At 40.4% G+C, this 20,569-nt stretch overlaps 1 protein-coding gene across 4 annotated transcripts in view; it reads right to left on the reverse strand.

The window, feature by feature from the left end:
* The window catches only part of LOC144298604 (uncharacterized), a 32,097-nt gene that overhangs the window by 1,732 nt on the left and 9,796 nt on the right, over positions 1–20,569 (reverse strand). For all 4 annotated transcript variants that reach the window (XM_077873761.1, XM_077873739.1, XM_077873754.1 and 1 more), the window contains 2 exons: positions 3,469–3,510; positions 1,767–1,826 (listed from right to left, as the gene is read on the reverse strand). In XM_077873761.1, the coding sequence (XP_077729887.1) occupies positions 1,767–1,826 (60 nt within the window). In that variant the 5' untranslated portion in view covers positions 3,469–3,510. The remainder of the gene's footprint in view (positions 1–1,766; positions 1,827–3,468; positions 3,511–20,569) is intronic.

The following is a 20,569-nucleotide window of genomic DNA, read 5'->3' on the forward strand; positions in this document are numbered from 1 at the left end:
TCGGTTCCCAGCAATTGGGACCTGCTCCTCATCCAGTGTGTTCTTCTCATCCTAAATTCCATCCTCTCCAATCTCCCTCCCCCCACTCTCACCACCCTCAGTATCCCCTTCCTCAACCATCTCCCATCTTGCCATTCTCTGGAGGCAACACCTGGGACTTGCATGTACCCGAGTTGAGCTGAAGAAACAGAAACCGTGGAGAAAAGGGAACCCTCTTACACTGTTGGTGGGAATGTGAACTGGTGCAGCCACTCTGGAAAACTGTGTGGAGGTTCCTCAAAGAGTTAAAAATAGACCTGCCCTACGACCCAGCAATTGCACTGTTGGGGATTTACCCCAAAGATTCAGATGCAATGAAACGCCGGGACACCTGCACCCCGATGTTTATAACAGCAATGGCCACGATAGCCAAACTGTGGAAGGAGCCTCGGTGTCCAACGAAAGATGAATGGATAAAGAAGATGTGGTTTATGTATACAATGGAATATTACTCAGCTATTAGAAATGACAAATACCCACCATTTGCTTCAACGTGGATGGAACTGGAGGGTATTATGCTGAGTGAAGTAAGTCAATCGGAGAAGGACAAACATTATATGTTCTCATTCATTTGGGGAATATAAATAATAGTGAAAGGGAATATAAGGGAAGGGAGAAGAAATGTGTGGGAAATATCAGAAAGGGAGACAGAACGTAAAGACTCCTAACTCTGGGAAACGAACTAGGGGTGGTAGAAGGGGAGGAGGGCAGGGGGTGGGAGTGAATGGGTGACGGGCACTGGGGGTTATTCTGTATGTTAGTAAATTGAACACCAATAAAAAATAAATTAAAAAAAAAAAAAGAAACAGAAACCCAAATGACCTCTGGACCCAAGAGAGGCATCTCCTCCAACAGGCTCCGCAGCAAACCTCTATTGAACAGCTGCTCATTTGATGTTTAATACAATTCTACAAAAAAGGGACAGTATCCCTGTTTTCAGGATAAGGAAACCAAGGCACACAGCTGTGTGTCTGGTCACCTTTACCTTCCATTTCCCTATATGGAAGGAAGAGGTTTCTCATATCTACTGGGAACAGAGCCATCTAGGGACTTGGAAAGATGGCCTCCTGGGCTGTGCCAGAGATATGGTCTGAGACAGTTCCCCAGGAAAGAAGGTGAAAATTGGGGCCTGTTGAGCACTGACCCATCCCAGGCTGGCAAGGACCTCCAAAGAAGTGGCCCACCACTCCCAGGTCTCTGGGTGTCTTTGTTGGAAGGGAGGGGCCTGACTCCAGCAGATTTGACTGGGGTGGGAAGAACCCATATGCAAACGAGGAGTGGTGCTACTCAGCCAAAGTTGCAGAGGTGCCAACCACCATGTGGCTGTGTCTCTCTCATCCCTGACACTCTTGTTTCCTTTTTGGCCCTAGCCTGTAGTCTCCTTTATGTATTCCTGGAGGTCTTGTTTTCCCAGACTAGAAGCTGTGGAAGACTGTGACCAGCTCATCCCAGTTTGCCTGGAACTTTCCAGGTTTTAAAATTGAAAGTTGCACATCCCAAACCCAGGAAAACCTGGATGGTCACCCTAGACTCTGGTCTCTCCCCTTCCACATCCTTTGATTTTAAACCAGTCACATGCACAGCCCTCAGCCTTTGGTCATACTCTCTGGCAATCCCTCAGGTAGGGAGGGCACCTTGGTTCCTGCTTCCCTCTCCCCCCTTTAACACTAGGCCAAGTAGTGGCCACAGCTGTACCCTGGCCCCTACTGGGGCAGCAGGCATCCCACCTGGGGAGAAGACAAGACAAGCTGAGGACTTCTGCTGCTCCAGTTACCTGTGAAGCTCATCTAGGGAGGAGAACAAACAAACAAACAAACAAACAAACAAACAAACAAACAGAAACCTAGCTATCATCACCTGGCTGCTGAGGAGGGAGGGTTTAGGCCATTGCCCCTCCCTTTGTATCTCCCTGGGCTGTGTACTGTGTGTGTCTGTGTGTATGTCCATGGGGGGGTGGGGGGGGGGCGGGGCAGCTGTCGGTGCATGGCTGTGAACTTGTTGTGCCCCTGAGTCTGCACTACCAGATACAGGACTGGGAGACCGAATCCTGGATGAGCCACTTCTCTATTTGGGGCATCACATATACCACTTCCTCCCTGTGGGCCTCAACTTCCTCATTTGTGAACTGGAGGCACTGAGCTCAGAAGGCTGGGAATCACAGGACCATTGTGAGACACTGAGAGCTCTTTGTGAGCTGCACAGGGAGAGATGGCAGTGTTTGTTTACCTTTGGTCTGCTCCTGAGCATGCAGAGTCAGGCATCAGGGGGAAGAGAGGTGGGGAGAAGGCATCTTTCCCAGCTCAGAGAAGAACAATGGGCCCTCAGAGGCTGGCTGCCTCCCTGTGACCCCTGGCCCAGAGCTCTCAGAGAATCACCCAGCTGGAAAGGCCCAGGCAAGCAGGGCCCCACCCCTGACTCCCTCTGAAAGTTCCCCAGTGGAGGTAGGAGCCCTGCAGCACTCTGGCCACCTTCAACCGGGCCCTGGAATTTGAGTCAGGGTCTGGATGAGATGTCCGTTCAGATAGAGGATCTAGGTCTACATGTGGTGCTCCACCCATAATAATATCTACTGCCAAAACACTGTGCTAAAACCCCATTTAGTCCTAAAAACAACTGTCATAAAATAGATGTCGTTAGCTTTCCCATTTTACAGTTGAGGGAACCAAGGCTTGGAGAGAGTATAAGCTAGTAGGTGGAGAAACCAGTATTCAACCCCAGAGGGTCTGGTCTAGTGCCGTTGACCTCCACCACTGTACAAGTACTACGGCTCTCATGATGCTAGCACACGATGGCCCCCTTCCCCCAGACACCCCCACTAGGAAGTGCATCCTTCCTGACCAGGAGAAACAGCCGCCCTTCCCTTTGGCTTTCATTGAAACAAGCCACCATTTTCCTTGTAAGAAAGGAAAGGAGCAGGGCCCGACCCATGAGCTAGAGACTGGGGCACAAAGCACCTCTCTCTTTGCACTGTCCTGACAATGCTGCCTACTTCACTGGGGCTTTGCTGGGGGCCTGAGTTTATCTTCTTTCACCTGAGGCTTTCAGGGGAACAGAATGATGAGGGTAGCCCTGGACCTCAACCCAATGGGGTCCTGTCACTAAGTACAGACATTGTGGGGCCACTGTGGCAGCCCTTGGTTCTGGGGCTGTAGTCGGACCAGAACTTCCAACCCCTCCCATCCCCCTTCAGCCTAGCCCTGGACAGAGTTCTTCTGTGGGGAGGAAGGTTCTGGGGTCGCTGCCTTCAACTGGTACCTTCAGTCAGAACAAGGGTTGGGGCTCCCTACTGGGGCAGAGCAGGCCCTTCCCTTGAGCCCTCAGTATACTCCGCTCTGACCCTTCCTGTCCTTTCAAAGGGTTTGCTCATCCCTCCCCTTTGGCACAGAGTAAGCCCACCTGAATCCCAGCCCCCCAGCCCAAGCAGCTTACCTTGGAATGGCCACACTCCACACGTTGCTAGGTGCTCTCCCTCTGTGGGGCCAGAGCAGGGAGGACAAGCTATTAGTCCCTCAGGTAGACAAGGAAGCCAAGCTCTGTCCTGAGCTTTAAGGCCTAGGCCATTTTGATAGTAGCACTCCCTCCTGGCAGCTCTGAAGGCTCTGTCCTGAGCTTTAAGGGCTCTGGGGCTCTGTCCTGAGCTTTAAGGCCTAGGCCATTTTGATAGTAGCACTCCCTCCTGGCAGCTCTGAAGGCAGGTGGCAGCCAATGACCATGAGGCTGGGGTCTGGGTGGGTTATTGGTGCCCTCACCCATCCTCTGTCTCTTCTTCATAATGTTCTGCCCCTACCTCCACACCTGCTTGTGCTTGCTCTCTGAACCCATACTTATCCCCTCACTGGCCCTCTAGGGTACCCAAGTGCCCCATCCCCACACTATTGTGGTTAGAGAAACTCTGTATTCCCTTTGAATGTATTGAGGCTTGCTTTATCGACTAACATATGGTCTATTTTGTTGACTATACTATGTGCACTTAAAAATATTTACTTTGCACATTTACAGTATTCTAGAAATATAAATTAGGTCAGTATGGTTGATAATGTTCAGATCATCTATGTCTTTACTGATTTTTTTGTGTTTTTTTCTTTCAGTTGTTAATAATATTAAAACTTCCAACTATGATTGAGAGATGGTCTATTTCTCCCTTTAATTTGATTGAATTTAGGGCTCAGTTGGTGAAGCATCTGCCTTGGGCTCAGGTCATGTTCCTGGAGTCCTGGGATTGAGTCCCAAATGGGGCTTCCTGCTCAGCAGTCTGCTTCTCCCTCTCCCTCTGCACCGCCCCCCACTTGTGCTCTCTCTTTCAAATAAATAAAATCTTTAAAAAATTTTTTTGTTAAGTTTGTTCTGTGGATTTTGAAACTCTTTTATTAGGTACATAAACACTTTATGCATGTGATGTCTTTCTGATGACTTGACCTTCTATTAGTATGAATGTCCTTCTTTATCTCTGCTACTGTGTTTTGCGTTGAAATCTATTGCATCTGATGTCATGCTCCCCATTTGCAGGTTCTTTTACCATCCTATTACTTATAGTCTGTCTCTTTGTATTTCAAGTGCAGCTCTTCTAGACAGAATATAGTCTTGTTTTATTCATTTTGGCAATCTCTGCCTTTAAACTGTTTAGTCCACAAATATTTCATATAATAATTGATATGGTTGGACTTAGGTCTACCATCTAAAAAATTCTTTTGATATTTGTTCCTTTGTTCTCCTTTTCCTGTCTTTTAACACAGTCAGGTATTTAAGAGTTCCATTTTATCTACCGATAGTTAACTCTACCTCTTTGTCTTATATTTGAGTAGTGTCTCTAAATATTGCAATACACCTACTGAACTTTTCACAACTACTTAGAGATAATATCATACAACTTCATGGGTTGTATGAAGACATGGGTCCATTTACCCCATCCCCTCTATATCCTTTATGCTGTATTTGTTATATATAACTATATACTTTATAAACCACAAGGTAACATAATTTTTGCTTTAAAGTGTCCTATCTTTTAGAGAAAAGGACAAACATCTTCTATGTTTACTCAGATATTTATCATTTCTGCTCCTCATTCATTCCTTTTAAATTAAAGTATACTTAATATACAGTGCCATATATTAGTTTCAGGTGTACGATAAAATGATTGAACAACTCAATGCATTTCTCAGTGCTCATCAAGCCAAGTCTTAATCCCCTTTATCTATTCCATCCATCTCTCCATCCACCTCTTCTCTGGAAACCACCAGTTTGTTCTCTGTATTTTTTTGTTTGTCCTCTTCATTCATTTGTGAAGGTCTAAGATTTTCTCTGATATTATTTCCCTTTAGCCTGAAGAATTTCCTTCAGCATTTCTTGTCCAGATCTGCTGGCAATAAATTTAGATGATTTTCTAATCTGAAGATACTTATTTAATCTTCATTTATCCTATTGGATATAGAATTCTGTATTAATGATCTTTTTCTTTCAGTACTTTAAAGATACTACCCCCCACCCCCACCCTTCCCCACTATTATCAACCTTCATGGTTTCAGGTGAGAAGTCAGTGAAAAGTCCAGTCATTTTGTTCTCTAGTGTGTCATGTGTTTATCATCTTTGGCTGCTTTCAATATTTTCTCTTTATCTCTCTTTTCAGCAGCTCGATTGTGATATGTCTAAGATTGGTTTTGTTCATATTTATCGTCTTGTGGTTCCCTGAGATTTTGAATCTGAAATATTTTGTCTTTACAAAATGTAGGGATTTTTTTTTTTTTTTGCCATTAATTAATCACATTTTTTTTTCTACCCTATTTTCTCTCTCATCTCCCTCTGGAACTCCAATTAATCCCATCACTTGAATATTGTTTGATAGGTCTTCTTTTTCAATATTTTGTTCTCAGTCCCTTAACTGAGATGTCTCTTGATATTTGATCTCACAGTTTGTGTGGACACCATCAATTTGCTGTTAAACCCACTCACTGAATTATTTTTTCAGTTCTAGTATTTCTATTTTTTAAAATAACTTTTTCTGTTAAAATGCCTCATTCATGTATTCATTATAACTCTTTTCCTTAAACTCTTTTGTAGGTATTTATAATACCTGCTTCAAATTCTCCACCCCCTCCCCACCCCCCAACATTTGAGTGGTCTTGGTATTTACTGCTATTGTCTGGCTTTTCTATTAATACTGAATTACATTTGGGAGCAGGCATGTCTAGGATTCTTAAAATTCTGTAATAGACATTTGGGATGACATTACACAGATTCTACATTCTTTTATCTTCTGAAGAATGTTGATTTTTGTATTAGCAGGCAGTCAAATTAGTAGCTGGAATTTGATCTTGTATTTGTGTAGTTTGGGTTCAACCTTTGTTATGGTTTAAGTTTCCCCATTATTATTGGAGTAAAAGCCTTAGTCCCAGGACATAGTCTTCCAACACATGGCCCCTATGGGATTTCAGCGGACAGTCTAAGGCATTTACCATGCCCCTTTGAGTTTGTGAAAAGCAAACTACAAATATCACCTCTTTTAGAGCAGGCAGCAGCTGAAATATCTGGCCTTTGCTTCCTGCCTTTGACTGTTGCTTTCCACTGTACTCCTTGGAGTCTCACCTAAGTAGATGTGCAGAAAGGGGTCTTCTAAGGATTTGAGGGGACTTCCTCCCTGCCAGTGCCTCCTTTCTGGGTATTCTCCTTCAATATTCAGCCGCTCTGGCAGCAGTAAACTTTATCCACTGATATCTTTTGTATTTTTTTAAACTATAGTTACCATGATGTACATTACATTCCCAGGACTTATTTATCTAACTGGGATTTTGTGCCTTTTGACCACCTTTACTTATTTTTCCCACTCCCCCACTAAAATCCACTGCTATCTTAAGCCAAGAAGTCTGTGGCTTTGTGCATGAATTTGAGCCACCTACACTGTGCAGCCTGGTGAGTGTCCTAAGGAGAAACCTTTGTAAAGATGGATCTCATCCAGTGCAGTTTGCTTCTTTCAGGGACCAAATCTACAGGTTCTCCTGATTCTTACTCTCCAATTCCTCCAAATCATTTAAAAATTTTATTTTTTAAAATTAACATCCAGTAAACTATTTTTGTTGTACATTTCTATGAATTTTAACACATGTATAGATAGATTAATCATGCAGAACAGTTTCACCATCCCAAAAAACCCTTTTAAATGTATTAGTACTGTCCACTTGGGACAGTTATTGAACCAGAATTGACACATTATATTTTTTAACGTTTTTATTTATTTATTTCAGAAAGAGAGAGCATGCACTAGAGAGAGCAAGCACAAGTGGAGGCCAGAGGGAGAGGAAGAAGCATGCTCCCACTGAGCAGGGAACCCAATGTGGGGCTCGATCTCAGGACCCCAGGATTATTTTTTTATTTTATTTTTTTTAAAGATTTTTATTTATTTATTCATGAGAGACACACACACAGAGAGAGGCAGAGACACAGGCAGAGGGAGAAGCAGGCTCCATGCACCGGGAGCCCGACGTGGGACTCGATCCCGGGTCTCCAGGATCGTGCCCTGGGCCAAAGGCAGGCACCAAACCGCTGCGCCACCCAGGGATCCCATGGACCCCAGGATTATGACCTGAGCTGAAGGCAGACACTTAGCTGACTGAGCCACCCAGGCGCCCCAACATTTAACTAAGATCCATACTTCATTCAGCTTTCTTTACTTTTTTGCTAAGGTCCTTTTCCTGTTTCAGGATTCCATCCCAGATACCATATAACATTTCGTCCATCTCTCTCTGGGCTCCTCTTTTCACAATGGTTTTAATTTGCCCTTCCTTAATATGTTGAGTATATTTTCATGTGCACTTTTCATCTATATAATCTTGTTGAAGTTCACCATTTTAAAATATACAATTTAGTGGGGTTTAGGTTGTTCATAAACATGCACAACAATCACCACTTATTACAAAACATTTTCATCACCTTCAAAAAACACCCCATATCCATGAAGCAGTCACTCCGGATTCCCCTCTTCCCCCAGCTCCTAGTAACCACTAATCTTTTTGTCTCTAGATTTGCCTATTCTGGATATTTTATATGAATGGAATTATATAATCCATGACCTTTTGTGCATTTATCTTATATTCTGAAACCATCCTGAATTTATTAGCTCTGTTAGGTTTGTGTGTGTGTTCTTTTAATTTCTTATATATAAGATCATGTCATCTTTAAATAGACGCAGTTTTATTTTTTCCTTTCTAATCTGGATGCTTTTTATTTATTTTTTCTTTCATAACTGTCCTGCCTCGAATGTCTAGTATGATGCTGAACAGGCATGGTAAGAACAAACATCCTTGTTTTATTCCTAATCTTTAAAGGAAAGCTTTTAGTCTTTCATCATTAAGCATGCTAGCTGTGGGCTTGGTGTGTGTGTGTGTGTGTGTGTGTGTGTGGTAAAACACACATAATATTTACCATTTTAACCATTTTTAAGTGTATAGTTCAGTGGCGTTAAGTACAGTCATACTGTCATGCAACCATCACCACCATCCATCTCCAAAATGTTTTCATTATCCCAAACTGAACCAACCAACAATCTCTGTCACAGTCCTCACTATTTTAACAATATTAAAAAAAAAGTAAAGAAGGTCCAATGACAACAATAAAACTTATAGGCCAATCTTTCTTATGAACAAAGATGCAGAAACTATCTTCTAAAATATTAGCAGACTGAATATAGAAATGTATTAAGAATCATGATCAATTTGGATTTATTCTGAAAATTCAGGCATGGACTAAAATGGAAAAGCTATTAGAATAAATCACCCGCTATCAGATTAAAGAAAAGCCATATATTAACTCTCATTAAGTACATAAAAACATTGATTAAAGGTTAACATCCAAGATAACAGCTTTTTTTAAAAATTTTTTTTTTTCATTTATTTATGATAGTCACACAGAGAGAGAGAGAGAGGCAGAGACATAGGCAGAGGGAGAAGCAGGCTCCATGCACTGGGAGCCTGACGTGGGATTCGATCCCGGGTCTCCAGGATCGCGCCCTGGGCCAAAGGCAGGCGCTAAACTGCTGCACCACCCAGGGATCCCCAAGATAACAGCTTTTAAGCAAGCTGGAAACGGGAAAGAACTTATTTAATAAAGGTTATCATGGCAAACACATTTAATAGCAAAGTGTCAGAGCTTCTCACAAGTTAAATTGTATCCCACAAAAATTAATATGTTGAAGTCCTAACCAATATCTCAGAATGTGACCTTATTTGGAAATAGGGTTATTGTAGATGTAATTAGTTAATATGAGGCCATTAGGGTGACTCCTAATCCATTATAACCGGTGTCCTCACAAAAAGAGGAAATGTGGACACAGAAGCAGACACATACACAGTGAAAGCACCATATGAACATGAAGGAAGAGGTCAGGGTGATATTTCTATGGCCCAGTAGCACCAAAGGTTGCCAGTAAACCACCAGAGGCTACAGGAGAGGCGTGAAACAATTTTCCCTCACAATCTCAGAAGGAACCAATCCTGATGACATGCTGATCTTGGACCTTTAGCCTCCAGAACTGTGAGACCATAAATTCCTATTACTTAAGCCACCCAATCTGTGGTACTTCATTACAGCAGCCTGGCAAATTAATATAGCTTCCTTTCAAAATTAGAACAAGACAAGGATGTCTGCTATCACTATTTCTATTCAGCACTGTACTGAAGATGTTAGTGTATGGGAAGAAAAAATTCTCCAAAACCCTCTTAGGGTCTCTGGCTGGACCAAAGAATTAAGCTGATAAAAGATTAGCAGGAGAAAAGTGTAAAACTGTTCTTATATTTCTATGTGTACATGGCAGGGGCAGGGTGCTTCAGAAAAGAATGAAGACCTGAAAAAACGACCAGAGAAGAAAGCTTCTATACACTTTAGGCAAATAATAATGGGATTTAACACAGGGAGCCAAGTATCCAAGTATAGTAAATGGTGAATGCGAGGATAGAAAATATATATATATACACACATATACATATACATATATACATATATATGTATGTATGTACATATATACATATATACTCTGTCCCTGGGTCCTGACACAGCACTCTTAAAATCCTTTTAAATTCCTAGTAATGGGGATCCCTGGGTGGCTCAGCAGTTTAGCGCCGCCTTCGGCCCAGGGTGTAATCCTGGAGTCCCGGGATCGAGTCCTGTCGGGCTCCCTGCATGGGGCCTGCCTCCCTCTGCCTGTGTCTCTGCCTCTCTCTCTCTGTCTCTCTCTCTCTGTCTCTCATGAATAAATAAATAAAATATTTTAAAATATATTTGGCCTTTGACCCTGGTTTCGAACAGAGTTCCTAAATCCCTTCGATTCCTTCATTAAGTGGCAGCAATGTTTTTTTGTTCTATTGAGGTGACCCTGGGTGGGCTTCTGGGGGGTAGGGTGGGTCACCAGAAAGATCAAGCCATAGTTAGAAGTTTGGAACTTTTAGCCTCATCCCTCATCTCCACAGAGAGAAAAGGGGATAGAAACGGAGGTAATTTTATACATATATGTAAAGTATTATATGTAAATTTTATTTTTAAAATATTTATATTCAATATAGTTTTTATATATTCTGCATATTGATAATTAAAAGGAGCTATTGGAATAGGAATTTTATAACTAAATAAATTCTGAGAATAATTGGAAACTGGGAAAGCAGGTTTTTGGGGGTGGTTAGATGAGGGCAGATGAATTAAGAGATGAATGTGTCACCTAAAGCCACAGCAGACACAATAAAAAGAGAAGGACATAAAGGACAGATTGAGTGACTGACACCTGAGAACCCTTTTAGTTGGGTTGTGCCCAGACATCCTTTCAAATCTCCCTTCCCAACCAAAGTAGGTTAAGGGTTAACATTTGTTCTACTCTAGTTCTTGATTTAGGTCCACTGGTAAATAATACTTTATACTCTTTCAAAATGACAGAACATTAGCATACTCGATCCTCTCAAAGTAAAGACAAGCACGTTAGAAAGAATGATTTTAAAGGGTCTTTTTCAAAGTTCAAAGGGCACAACCAGGACCCAACCCCAGGTGTTTTGATAGTTGAATTCCACAGGTAACAACATGAAGCAACTGTAGTCTATGTGGCTGATAATAGGGCTGTTGAGAGAGCGGCACATACACCTTCATGAGGTTTCAGTCCTGGCTCGTTGCAGATAAGCCTCATTTCCATCTCTACTCAGGATCATTCCAACAGAATACATTTAGAGGTCTTCAACTCAGGAAGATCACCACCAATATCTTCTTTGCCTTTCATAATTCTATCAACCTTTCTCAACAGCACTCAGAGAATTCTCTCATAGCATCCAAACAAAACTGTAGGGTTCATTTTTGTTTTTACAACTGACCCTTCTCACAGCCTAGCAGCAGCATAGAGCATCTGTCCATCCCCTGATCTTGATTATGTTACTCTCCTCACCCCACAGTGGGTTCCTGCCTCCAGTGGAATGCTAGAAACATCCCACTGACCAACCAAGAACAGGCTAACCCAACTAAAAACCATCTTTCCTGTAAAATAGTGTTTTATCACAAATAATTGCCATCATATGGTCTCTTCAAAAGAGAATGAGTTTTTGTATTTAACCATGAATGCATGTGTATCTGATAGACTTATTCATCTGGGTTGAACTTGGGAAAACCTTTAGGATGCTTCTATGGGATTCCTGCATTTGCTTTTATTTGTGGTTCTGAGGTTCCAGGAGGATAGAGAACTCATTATCATCCTGGATCTTATCTACACACACGTGTGAGAGCATCTGAATGCTCAAATTTTGAACATTTAGGATTTGAGAGAAAGGAATAAGGATCCTGGAGTCTGAGCGGTATGTTTTATAGTTTAGTAAGTTTGTCTCACTTAGAGTTCATTAACTATTTATTATCTACCATGCTTCACTGGCCAATCTACTGGAGGTAGGGGGACAATGAGAGCAGCATGATCCACTGCAAACCCCAGAGGACACTCACCATGACCTGCTGCTATAACAGATTCTGACCACCTTTTCACTGGAGACACTCTCTACAGGACACAGCTGGGACTTACCTGAGCATGCATGGGTTACACTCTGGGTGATTCAAAGCATTATATAACTGGGCCACGCCATCACGATCCAAGGTGTTTGGGGCTACATTTATATTTCAGATTTTTGAGATTAAGAACGGAGGCAAACTGTCACAACAATCAGAAGTGAAAAATATCCCTCAAACATACAATGAAGGGATTCCTGGGTGGCTCGGCGGTTTGGCGTCTGCCTTTGGCCCAGGGTGCAATCCTGGAGTCCTGGGATCCAGTTCCGCTTCGGGCTCCCGGCATGGAGCCTGCTTCTCCCTCCTCCTGTGTCTCTGCCTATCATAAATAAATAAATCTTAAAAAAAAAAAAAAAAGACTCACGGAGTCTTTAAAAAAAAAATACAATGAAGACACATATAGGTGAGAAATGACCCAAACTAAAGTCTAATCAGAAAAACCATTTGTGAACCTGAAATTGAGAACCCTGTGAAAATCCTGAAAAAGACAAACTTAAGATAAAGAAGCTTATAGTACACATACACTATTTGCACCTAAGAAGTAGTTTAAGCATAAATTTTTGCCTTTAACCCTACCTGAGAATTATACAACTCACAAATTCACCTTTACTTTGTGGAAACTGTCATACTCTAAAACATGTATAGAGGAGAACCAGCCAAGAGCAGCTAAGACAGTCTTGAAGAATAAGGAGGGCAGACTTATCTTCCCAGATGCCAGGTTTTACAATAAAGCTAGAGTAATTAAGACAGGGTGGCACTGGTGCAAGATCAGACAAAATGACTAACAGAACAGACTGATGGTCCCAGAAACATTGATGAACCAGTATTTTAAAATTTGTATCTTGAAGAAACCATGTGTCCATTTCATAATCACAGAAACAAGTTAGCTAAAACAATGAAAAACGTGTGCCTCCCACCACTATTTATTCTCTGGGTTCATAAAGGGGTATCATGAATAAACTGGTGGCTAAAGTCACAGAAATGACTTTCTAGACGTTTTTGCTCAATTAAGGATATGATACCACAGGATGCAATGATCCATATCTATTCCAAGCAAAAATCAGGAAAAATCACAACTCACTCAGTTTTGTAGTGTCATAAGAACAGCCTTGCTCTTTCTTAAAAAATGACAGGTTGTTTTGAGGACAAAATGCACATGTAGTTGTCACTGCTGGTGCTCTTCATTTCTCCAGTAGATCTAGGTTTCCACTTGGTGCTATTTTCTTTGTGCCTGAGTGAGTTCCTTTAATATTTCTTGTAGGGAGGGGATGCTGGTGATGAATTTTCAGCTTTAGTATGTCTGAAAAACTCTTTATTTCACCTTTGGTTTTTGAAATAAGGTACAGAATTAGTATAGAATTCTAGCTTGACAGATTTTTTTGTTTAAAGTCCAATATTTTTTTTTAAGATTTTATTTATTCATGAGAGACACAGAGAGAAAGACAGAGACACAGGCAGAGGGAGAAGCAGGCTCCCTGCAGGGAAACCGATGTGGGACTCAATCCTGGGACCCCAGGATCACGCCCTGAGCCAAAGGCACTCAACCACTGAGCTACACAGGGGTCCCTAAAGTCCAATATTTCTTACGTGCATTGTTTCCACCAAGTTATCTGCCATCATCTCTACTTTTGTTCTTCTGTATGTAATATCTCCTTCTACCATAGCTCCTCCCCCCAATCCAATTGCTTTTAGATTTTTTTACTGGTTTTAAAAATTTTGATTATGATGTACTTGGTATATTTTTTTCATATTTTCTGTTCTTGGGTGTACACTGAGCTTCAATCTGTAGATTTATAGTATTCAACCATTTGGGAAAATTTTGATCATTATTTCAAGTATATCCTCCCCTCTTCTCTTTTAGGGATTCACATTACAAGTGTATTAGGCCACTTGTAAATTATCTGATAGCATACTGATACTCTGTTCATTTAAAAACAAATTTCTTTTTTTAAAAGATTTTATTTGTTTATTCATGAGAGACACAGAGAGAGAGATAGAGGCAGAGACACAGGCAGAGGGAGAAGCAGGCTCCACGCAGGGAGCCGGACGTGGGACTCAATCCCAGGTCTCCAGGATCACACCCTGGGATGAAGGCGGCACTAAACCACTGAGCCACCAGGGCTGCCCTGAAAACAAATTTCCCTGTTTCATGTTGGATAATTTCTATGACTATGTTTCAAATTCACTAGTCTTCTCCAACGTCTCATCTGCCATGGATCCAACCCAGCTTCAAATTTCAGGTGCTGTATTTTTCATCTCAAAAATTTAAATTGGGATTGTAGGTCTTCCGTTTCTCTATTTTTCAATCTATAGCATACTGTTCTAATAACTTTTAATGTCCTTCTCTGCTAATTCTAATATCTTTGTTCTGGGTTAGTTTCAAAGATTATTCACTCCACTTGGATTAGATTATTTTTCGTTTTTGCATGCCCAGTAATCATTGAGTAGATGCTAGACATTGTGAATTTTACATTTACTACTGGGTATGTTTGTATCCCTACAAAATTTTTGGAACTTTGATGTAGATCTAAGATGTAGTTATTTGGAAACTGGTCCTTTCTGGTCTTAAGATTTGTTTGGTGTAACTAGAACTGTATTTAGGCTAGAGATAATTATTCCCCACTAATGAAGCAAGACTTTTAGTACTCTCCCCAATGCCTAATGAATTAGGAGTTCTTCCAGTCTTGGTGGTAGGAATGGGCATTACTTTTGGTTGTGAGCGCTGCAGTAAAATTCTTTCAGGTGGTTCTTTTACTGGCATCAGGTTTCCTCACACACAAGCTGATCATCAGTACTCTGGTGAATACTTCATGTGGACCCAATCTCCACAATGACCTATCCAGCTCTCTCCTCTATGGTACACTGTCCTGTAAACTCTAGCTGCCTTGGTCCCCCTGGATTCACACATCTTCAACTGAGTGAGTCCACCAAAGGCTTTGGTGGACTTTGTACATATTTTACATTGTTTTATTTCTCCTGTCAATACTTTAGTTTGATACCATAGTAGATACATCTATTGACTTTTATATGAGGAAATTATCTCCCAACTTTTGTGCACCTCTTTTATCCTAATTGGTTACATAACTTTGAGCTTTACACAGTTTAGTCATTGTTTTCTGTATTTTAAATATAGATTCTAAAATTTCCAAATGAATATATAGTACTTATGAGATTATATTTCTATAAATATCATTCACTGCAGGACCAAGGACTAAGATTAAATCCAAAGAGTAAGAAATGTAATCCTATCACCAGATTTGTACTGATCAAATCCTTTCACACTCTAGTAATTACTTACAATGTTACATTTTAGTTTTTGTATCTGGACTACCATGTTCTTATAGAACTTCCTCTTCCCTGGCATTTCTTTCTCTCTTTTTTTAAAGATTTTATTTATTTATTCATGAGAGACACACAGAGAGAGGCAGAGGCACAGGCAGAGGGAGAAGCAGGCTCCTGCAAGGAGCCTGATTTGGGACACAATCCCTGGATCACTCCCTGAGCCGAAGGCAGACGCTCAACCACTGAGCCACCCAGGCATCCCTCCCTGGCATTTCCAATAACCTCTTTTATTTGACAAAATGAAGCATACACCTATGACTCTTTTGGTGATGATCATCCAGCCTCTTAATTATATGTTTAACAGGAATCTGCTTTTTGTTTCAATGAATTCTTCTGATCCTTTAACAGCCTGTTCTAATGCAGACCCATTATTTTTCAGGCTACTGCTAACATTCTAGGGTTTTTTTTTTTTTTTTTCATTGGATTCTCCTGTCACTTTGGAGAGATGTTTTATTCTCTCCAAAGTATACTAAGTAATTTCATAAAAATGTAGATGTGAAACAAAAGTGAATTCTTACATAATGAAATATCTATTTCCATTTTCTATTTATTTGGGTACAGAATTCCATATTCAGAACCCTTTCTATTCAGACCTTTAAAGGTCTGCTTCAGTATCTTCTAACGTACATTCTTGCTAAAGACAGTCTAATTCTCATTCTTTCTTAGGTTTTTTTCTGTTTTCCTTCTCCAGAAGCTTTTAGGCTATTATCTTTAGTAATAAAAAATCTCCCAAAGGTTTGTAGTGTGTGTGTGTGTGAGAGAGACAGACACTGTTTAAATTTATCGTACTTAGTTTTCACTAAAAAGACATATCTCTGTGTTACCTGAACTATCATTCTTTCATTATTTCTTTTCCTCCAATTTTCCTGATTATTTCCTTCTTAAATTCTTTCAGGTATTTAGTTTTTTTTCTGGACTAATATTTTTTTCTTTTGTTTACTTTTATGATCAAGCCCATGAACTTTTAAGGCTACATAATAACAATTATGAAAAGTCCATGTTCAAAAACATATTTTAAAAACAAGTACTTAAAAAAAAGTACTTGCATGCAAATAATTGATTTTTTTAAGATTTTATTTATTATTCATGAGAGACACACAAAGAGAGAGAGGCAGAGACACAGGCAGAGGGAGAAGCAGGCTCCATGCAGGGAGCCGGACGTGGGACTCGATCCCAGGACCCCAGGATCACGCCCTGGGCCAAAGGCAGATGCTCAACTGCTGAGCCACCCAGGGATCCCTAAATAATTGATTTTGAAGAAAAAAAAGTCTTGCCCAACTCTGCCAAAATCATCTCAACCATAAAATTTGGATCAAAATTTTACAGATCTTGGTGGCTATGACTTACTTTTCAGAAATTTGGAAGGAAACAAAATGGCTAAGTAGGAAAGATACTAAAAATGTGGCAAAATATCAACAACTGGTTAATTGAGATGAAGGATATATGGATGTTCATTGTTTAATTCTTTCAACTTCTCTGGAGGTTTTTTACATGTTTCAAAATAAAGGGGGAGGATTTTAAAGAACTGCTTCACAGAACTCCACAATAACAGGAGCATCTCAAAGGTCATTGAATGAGAAATTTTCATAAGTAATTTTAGCTGTTATTGTATCTTTTTTCTAATTATCTTTTTAGGGAAAATGTATTTTTTATTCCAGTAAGATTACACTTTTATTTTAACATTCTAAAAGCTCTTTCATTCTCGTTATTCATTTTCCCTGGTAGCCTATTCTTGATTTATGATGCAGGAGCTTCAAATCTTTCCATAGACACTAATTAAAGTTTTTTAGTTACCCTCTTAGGCCAGTGGCTTGATCAGTAAGGGCCTTTTCTTTTCTTTTTTATTATTTATGATAGTCACACACAGAGAGAGAGAGAGAGAGAGAGAGAGAGAGAGAGGCAGAGACACACAGGCAGAGGGAGAAGCAGGCTCCATGTACCGGGAGCCTGACGTGGGATTCGATCCCGGGTCTCCAGGATCGCGCCCTGGGCCAAAAGCAGGCGCTAAACCACTGCACTACCCAGGGATCCCAGTAAGGGCTTTTTCTTAACTGCTGTTGGCTTTCTTTATATGTAATAAGTCTTGCTTGAACATTGAATATAATTTACATAAAAACAGAAGACCTGGCTTCTGGGTGCCTGGCTGAGTTTCCTCTGGGCCTGGGATTTGTGGAATGGGAGGGACAACATGAACTTGTAAAACACAGAGGGCATGTCAAGTGAGACTTCACTTTTGGGAACACAGGCAGAGGGCAGGAAGGAGGACCCTTCCTAACGCCCAAGTATGAAGGGCTTTCCTACACTGAAAATAAGTGCCTTCCTAAAGCAGGAACAGTTTTCTAGCATCTGTTTCCAGTTTAGTTTTTGTTTAGTGATGGTGGCAGCTAATTCCATCACTTGCATACAGGGCTGAGGAGAGCCACAGGATGAACCCATGCTGTCCTCTGTCTTATCCTTCAGTAAATCCCTTTAATGTTAGTTCTATTTCCAATCTCTACTTTCCCCTCTCAGTCTGCAGGCTCTCGGAGATACTCTTGGGTAGAAGGATCCCATGCCTGCTAAGTCCTCATTTGTAAAAATTTCAGGCTATGGTTTTCTTTACTTTGGTTTATCTGCCAACAGGTTCCCAGCTTATTACCACTGTGGGAGAAACAATCAGCCCAGGAGGTAGAAGAAGAATCCTGGTGAACATCTCAGGTAGCAGGGGAAGGGGACCTCAAGAGTCTCTGATCAAGAGCCTTCAGAACAAGTGTGTTTGTATGTTGCAGTTTTCCCTCCTTGTTATAAGTAAATGATCATCTAGTTACCCAAAGTTCCAGGCAGACTTTCCTTCCAGAAGAAAATTACTTTTCAGAACATTCAAACATTCCTTCCAGAGGAAAATGACTTTAATAAAGAATCCTTACATACCAAATGTCAATTCCAAATCTCCTCTCTTCTATTTACATTTATATTCTAGAATTTCATGCTTTTCTTGCTAAATTGTTTAATTAAAATCAATTTATCAAAATCTCCTGTAAAGATTGTAAACCTTGAATTTATTAGCCTAAAAATGAAGGCTGGTCCTTTGGTTGGACAAACCGTATCCTCTGGGGCCCTGATTTGAGTGGTCAGAGTGGCACCCACTGGCCACACAGTGCGTAAAACCAGCACCCTTTCAGAGATAATGGGGATATTTTAAACAAATAACAATACTGAGTCACTGAAATAATATTAAGGGAATAAACACGTGTACAAAATTGTTCACATACAGAATAAACAAATAAGCCTTAAAGTAGTTGGTATTAATCTAATGAAGTTGTGGATTGAAACATTTTAATTCTTTTCACAATACCCTAATACCAATTTAGTAACAACAAGAGCGTTTTTTTTTTTTCCCCACAAAAAGAAAACTCTAAGAATCAGTGGGACTTTGGGAAAGAAAAATTTGTATTATGATTATATTGAAGACAAAAGACTCAGAATTCCATGTAAAAAAATGAGTCAAAAAAAAAAAAAAGAGTCATTTTGAACTCAACTTTTTCTTAACAGATACAGGTTCCAGCGTTCACACCCATGAACAGAATCCCTACCTAACAAATGCCATGTTGAAGGAAAGCTGCAGAACACAATCTGCATTTTATTATGCATTTTATAGTCAGATGACACAAAGACTTATACAGAAACGTCATTCCATAATCTTCCACAAAATTAGCCTTCAAACTGAGACAAATCAAGATCTTGTTGCTTGGGAAAAGAATTACCAGTTCACTGCTGTTTTCTGATGATAAACAGTCTAGACGTTAAACAGATGCAAGAAAAGCATGGATGTCCGTACTATGTATTCTTACTTCTACCTGCATCCCAAACTCATCTCATGGTCTATCATCATTGCTCCCCTTATTTCTCACCTAGGACTACAGGCCCTATGCTCCACAATAACAAAACTATATGTTTTAATCAGCTCAGGGTGCTATAATAAAATACCAGTGAACTGTTGGCTTAAACAACAGACTGTTTAATTCTCACAGTTCTGGAGAATTTAAGTCTTAAGATCAGAGTGCCAGCATAGTTGAATTTTGCTAAAGGCTTTCTTTCTGGCTTGTAGACAGCTGCCTTCTTGCTGAGGAGCAAGATGGGAAGAGAGCTCTGCTGTCTCTTCCTATAAAGGCACTAATCCCATCATAAGGTCCCTGCTCTCCTGACCTCATTTAAACCTAAACATCTCCCAAAGATCCCATCTCTAAATACCATCATGTTCAGAGGTAGGGCTTAAAATATAACTTTTTTTTTTTTTTTTGCAGCATATAACTTTTTTATAGAGGAAGTGAATCACCATATGGTATACCTGAGGGCAATGTAACATTGTTAACTATACTAAAACAAAAAATTCTTTTTAAACATACATTTTCTGGGGTAGAGTGCACATTTCAATCCATTGTACCTACTCAGGAGTGTCCCGTCTTATGATAGTAATGATAGAATAAACGTAATTCAAGAGTCTATTATGTGCCAGCACTATGTCACATGCTTGTATAGAAAGGTTCGCCTATTATTTAGGTGAGGGAACTGGCTCCAGCTCATTAACTAGACTAGGGTTACAGCAGGTAAGCTGTTGTAAAGCTAAGATTTTTAGCTCAGGCAGCTTAACTATAAAGCTCAAACTCCTAATTCTCTCCCTATACTGCCTTAATTAGAGGAAAAATCATTTTGAGATCTGAGGAACTGAGCTCAGGAATTTACTATTTTAGTTATCACACTTTTTGAACTGGGTAGAGAAGAGCTCCAAATATCAAAGTGACTATTTTGATAATTACTCATAAGAAAATAAATCAGACAGAAAAAAAATGCTGACAATAGAAAAAGATAAAAGTACAACTTTGGAGAATATACAAACACCAGTTTGAAAGGGGTGACTCTCTGGGTGCCAATCAGATGAGATATCTCTTGCAGAAGGCAACTGGAAGCAATGACCATCAAACTGGCCAAGCAGGAACTGCATAATGATCTCATTCCCTGGCTCCAGCGAGAGCCTAGGGAACCAGCATGGTCAAATACTGCTGGTAAATATATGTCTGCATTCCTTCTGGAGAGTAAATTTGAAAATATTTAAAGTTTCAAATGATGTTCTCTTCATCAAATAAATGTGGATACTTGAAAAAGCCAAGCTGCACACAAAAGCTTATTTATGTACAAGGAT

This window comes from Canis aureus, chromosome 2 (genome assembly GCF_053574225.1).
Source record: "Canis aureus isolate CA01 chromosome 2, VMU_Caureus_v.1.0, whole genome shotgun sequence".
Classification (NCBI taxonomy): Eukaryota; Metazoa; Chordata; class Mammalia; order Carnivora; family Canidae; genus Canis; species Canis aureus.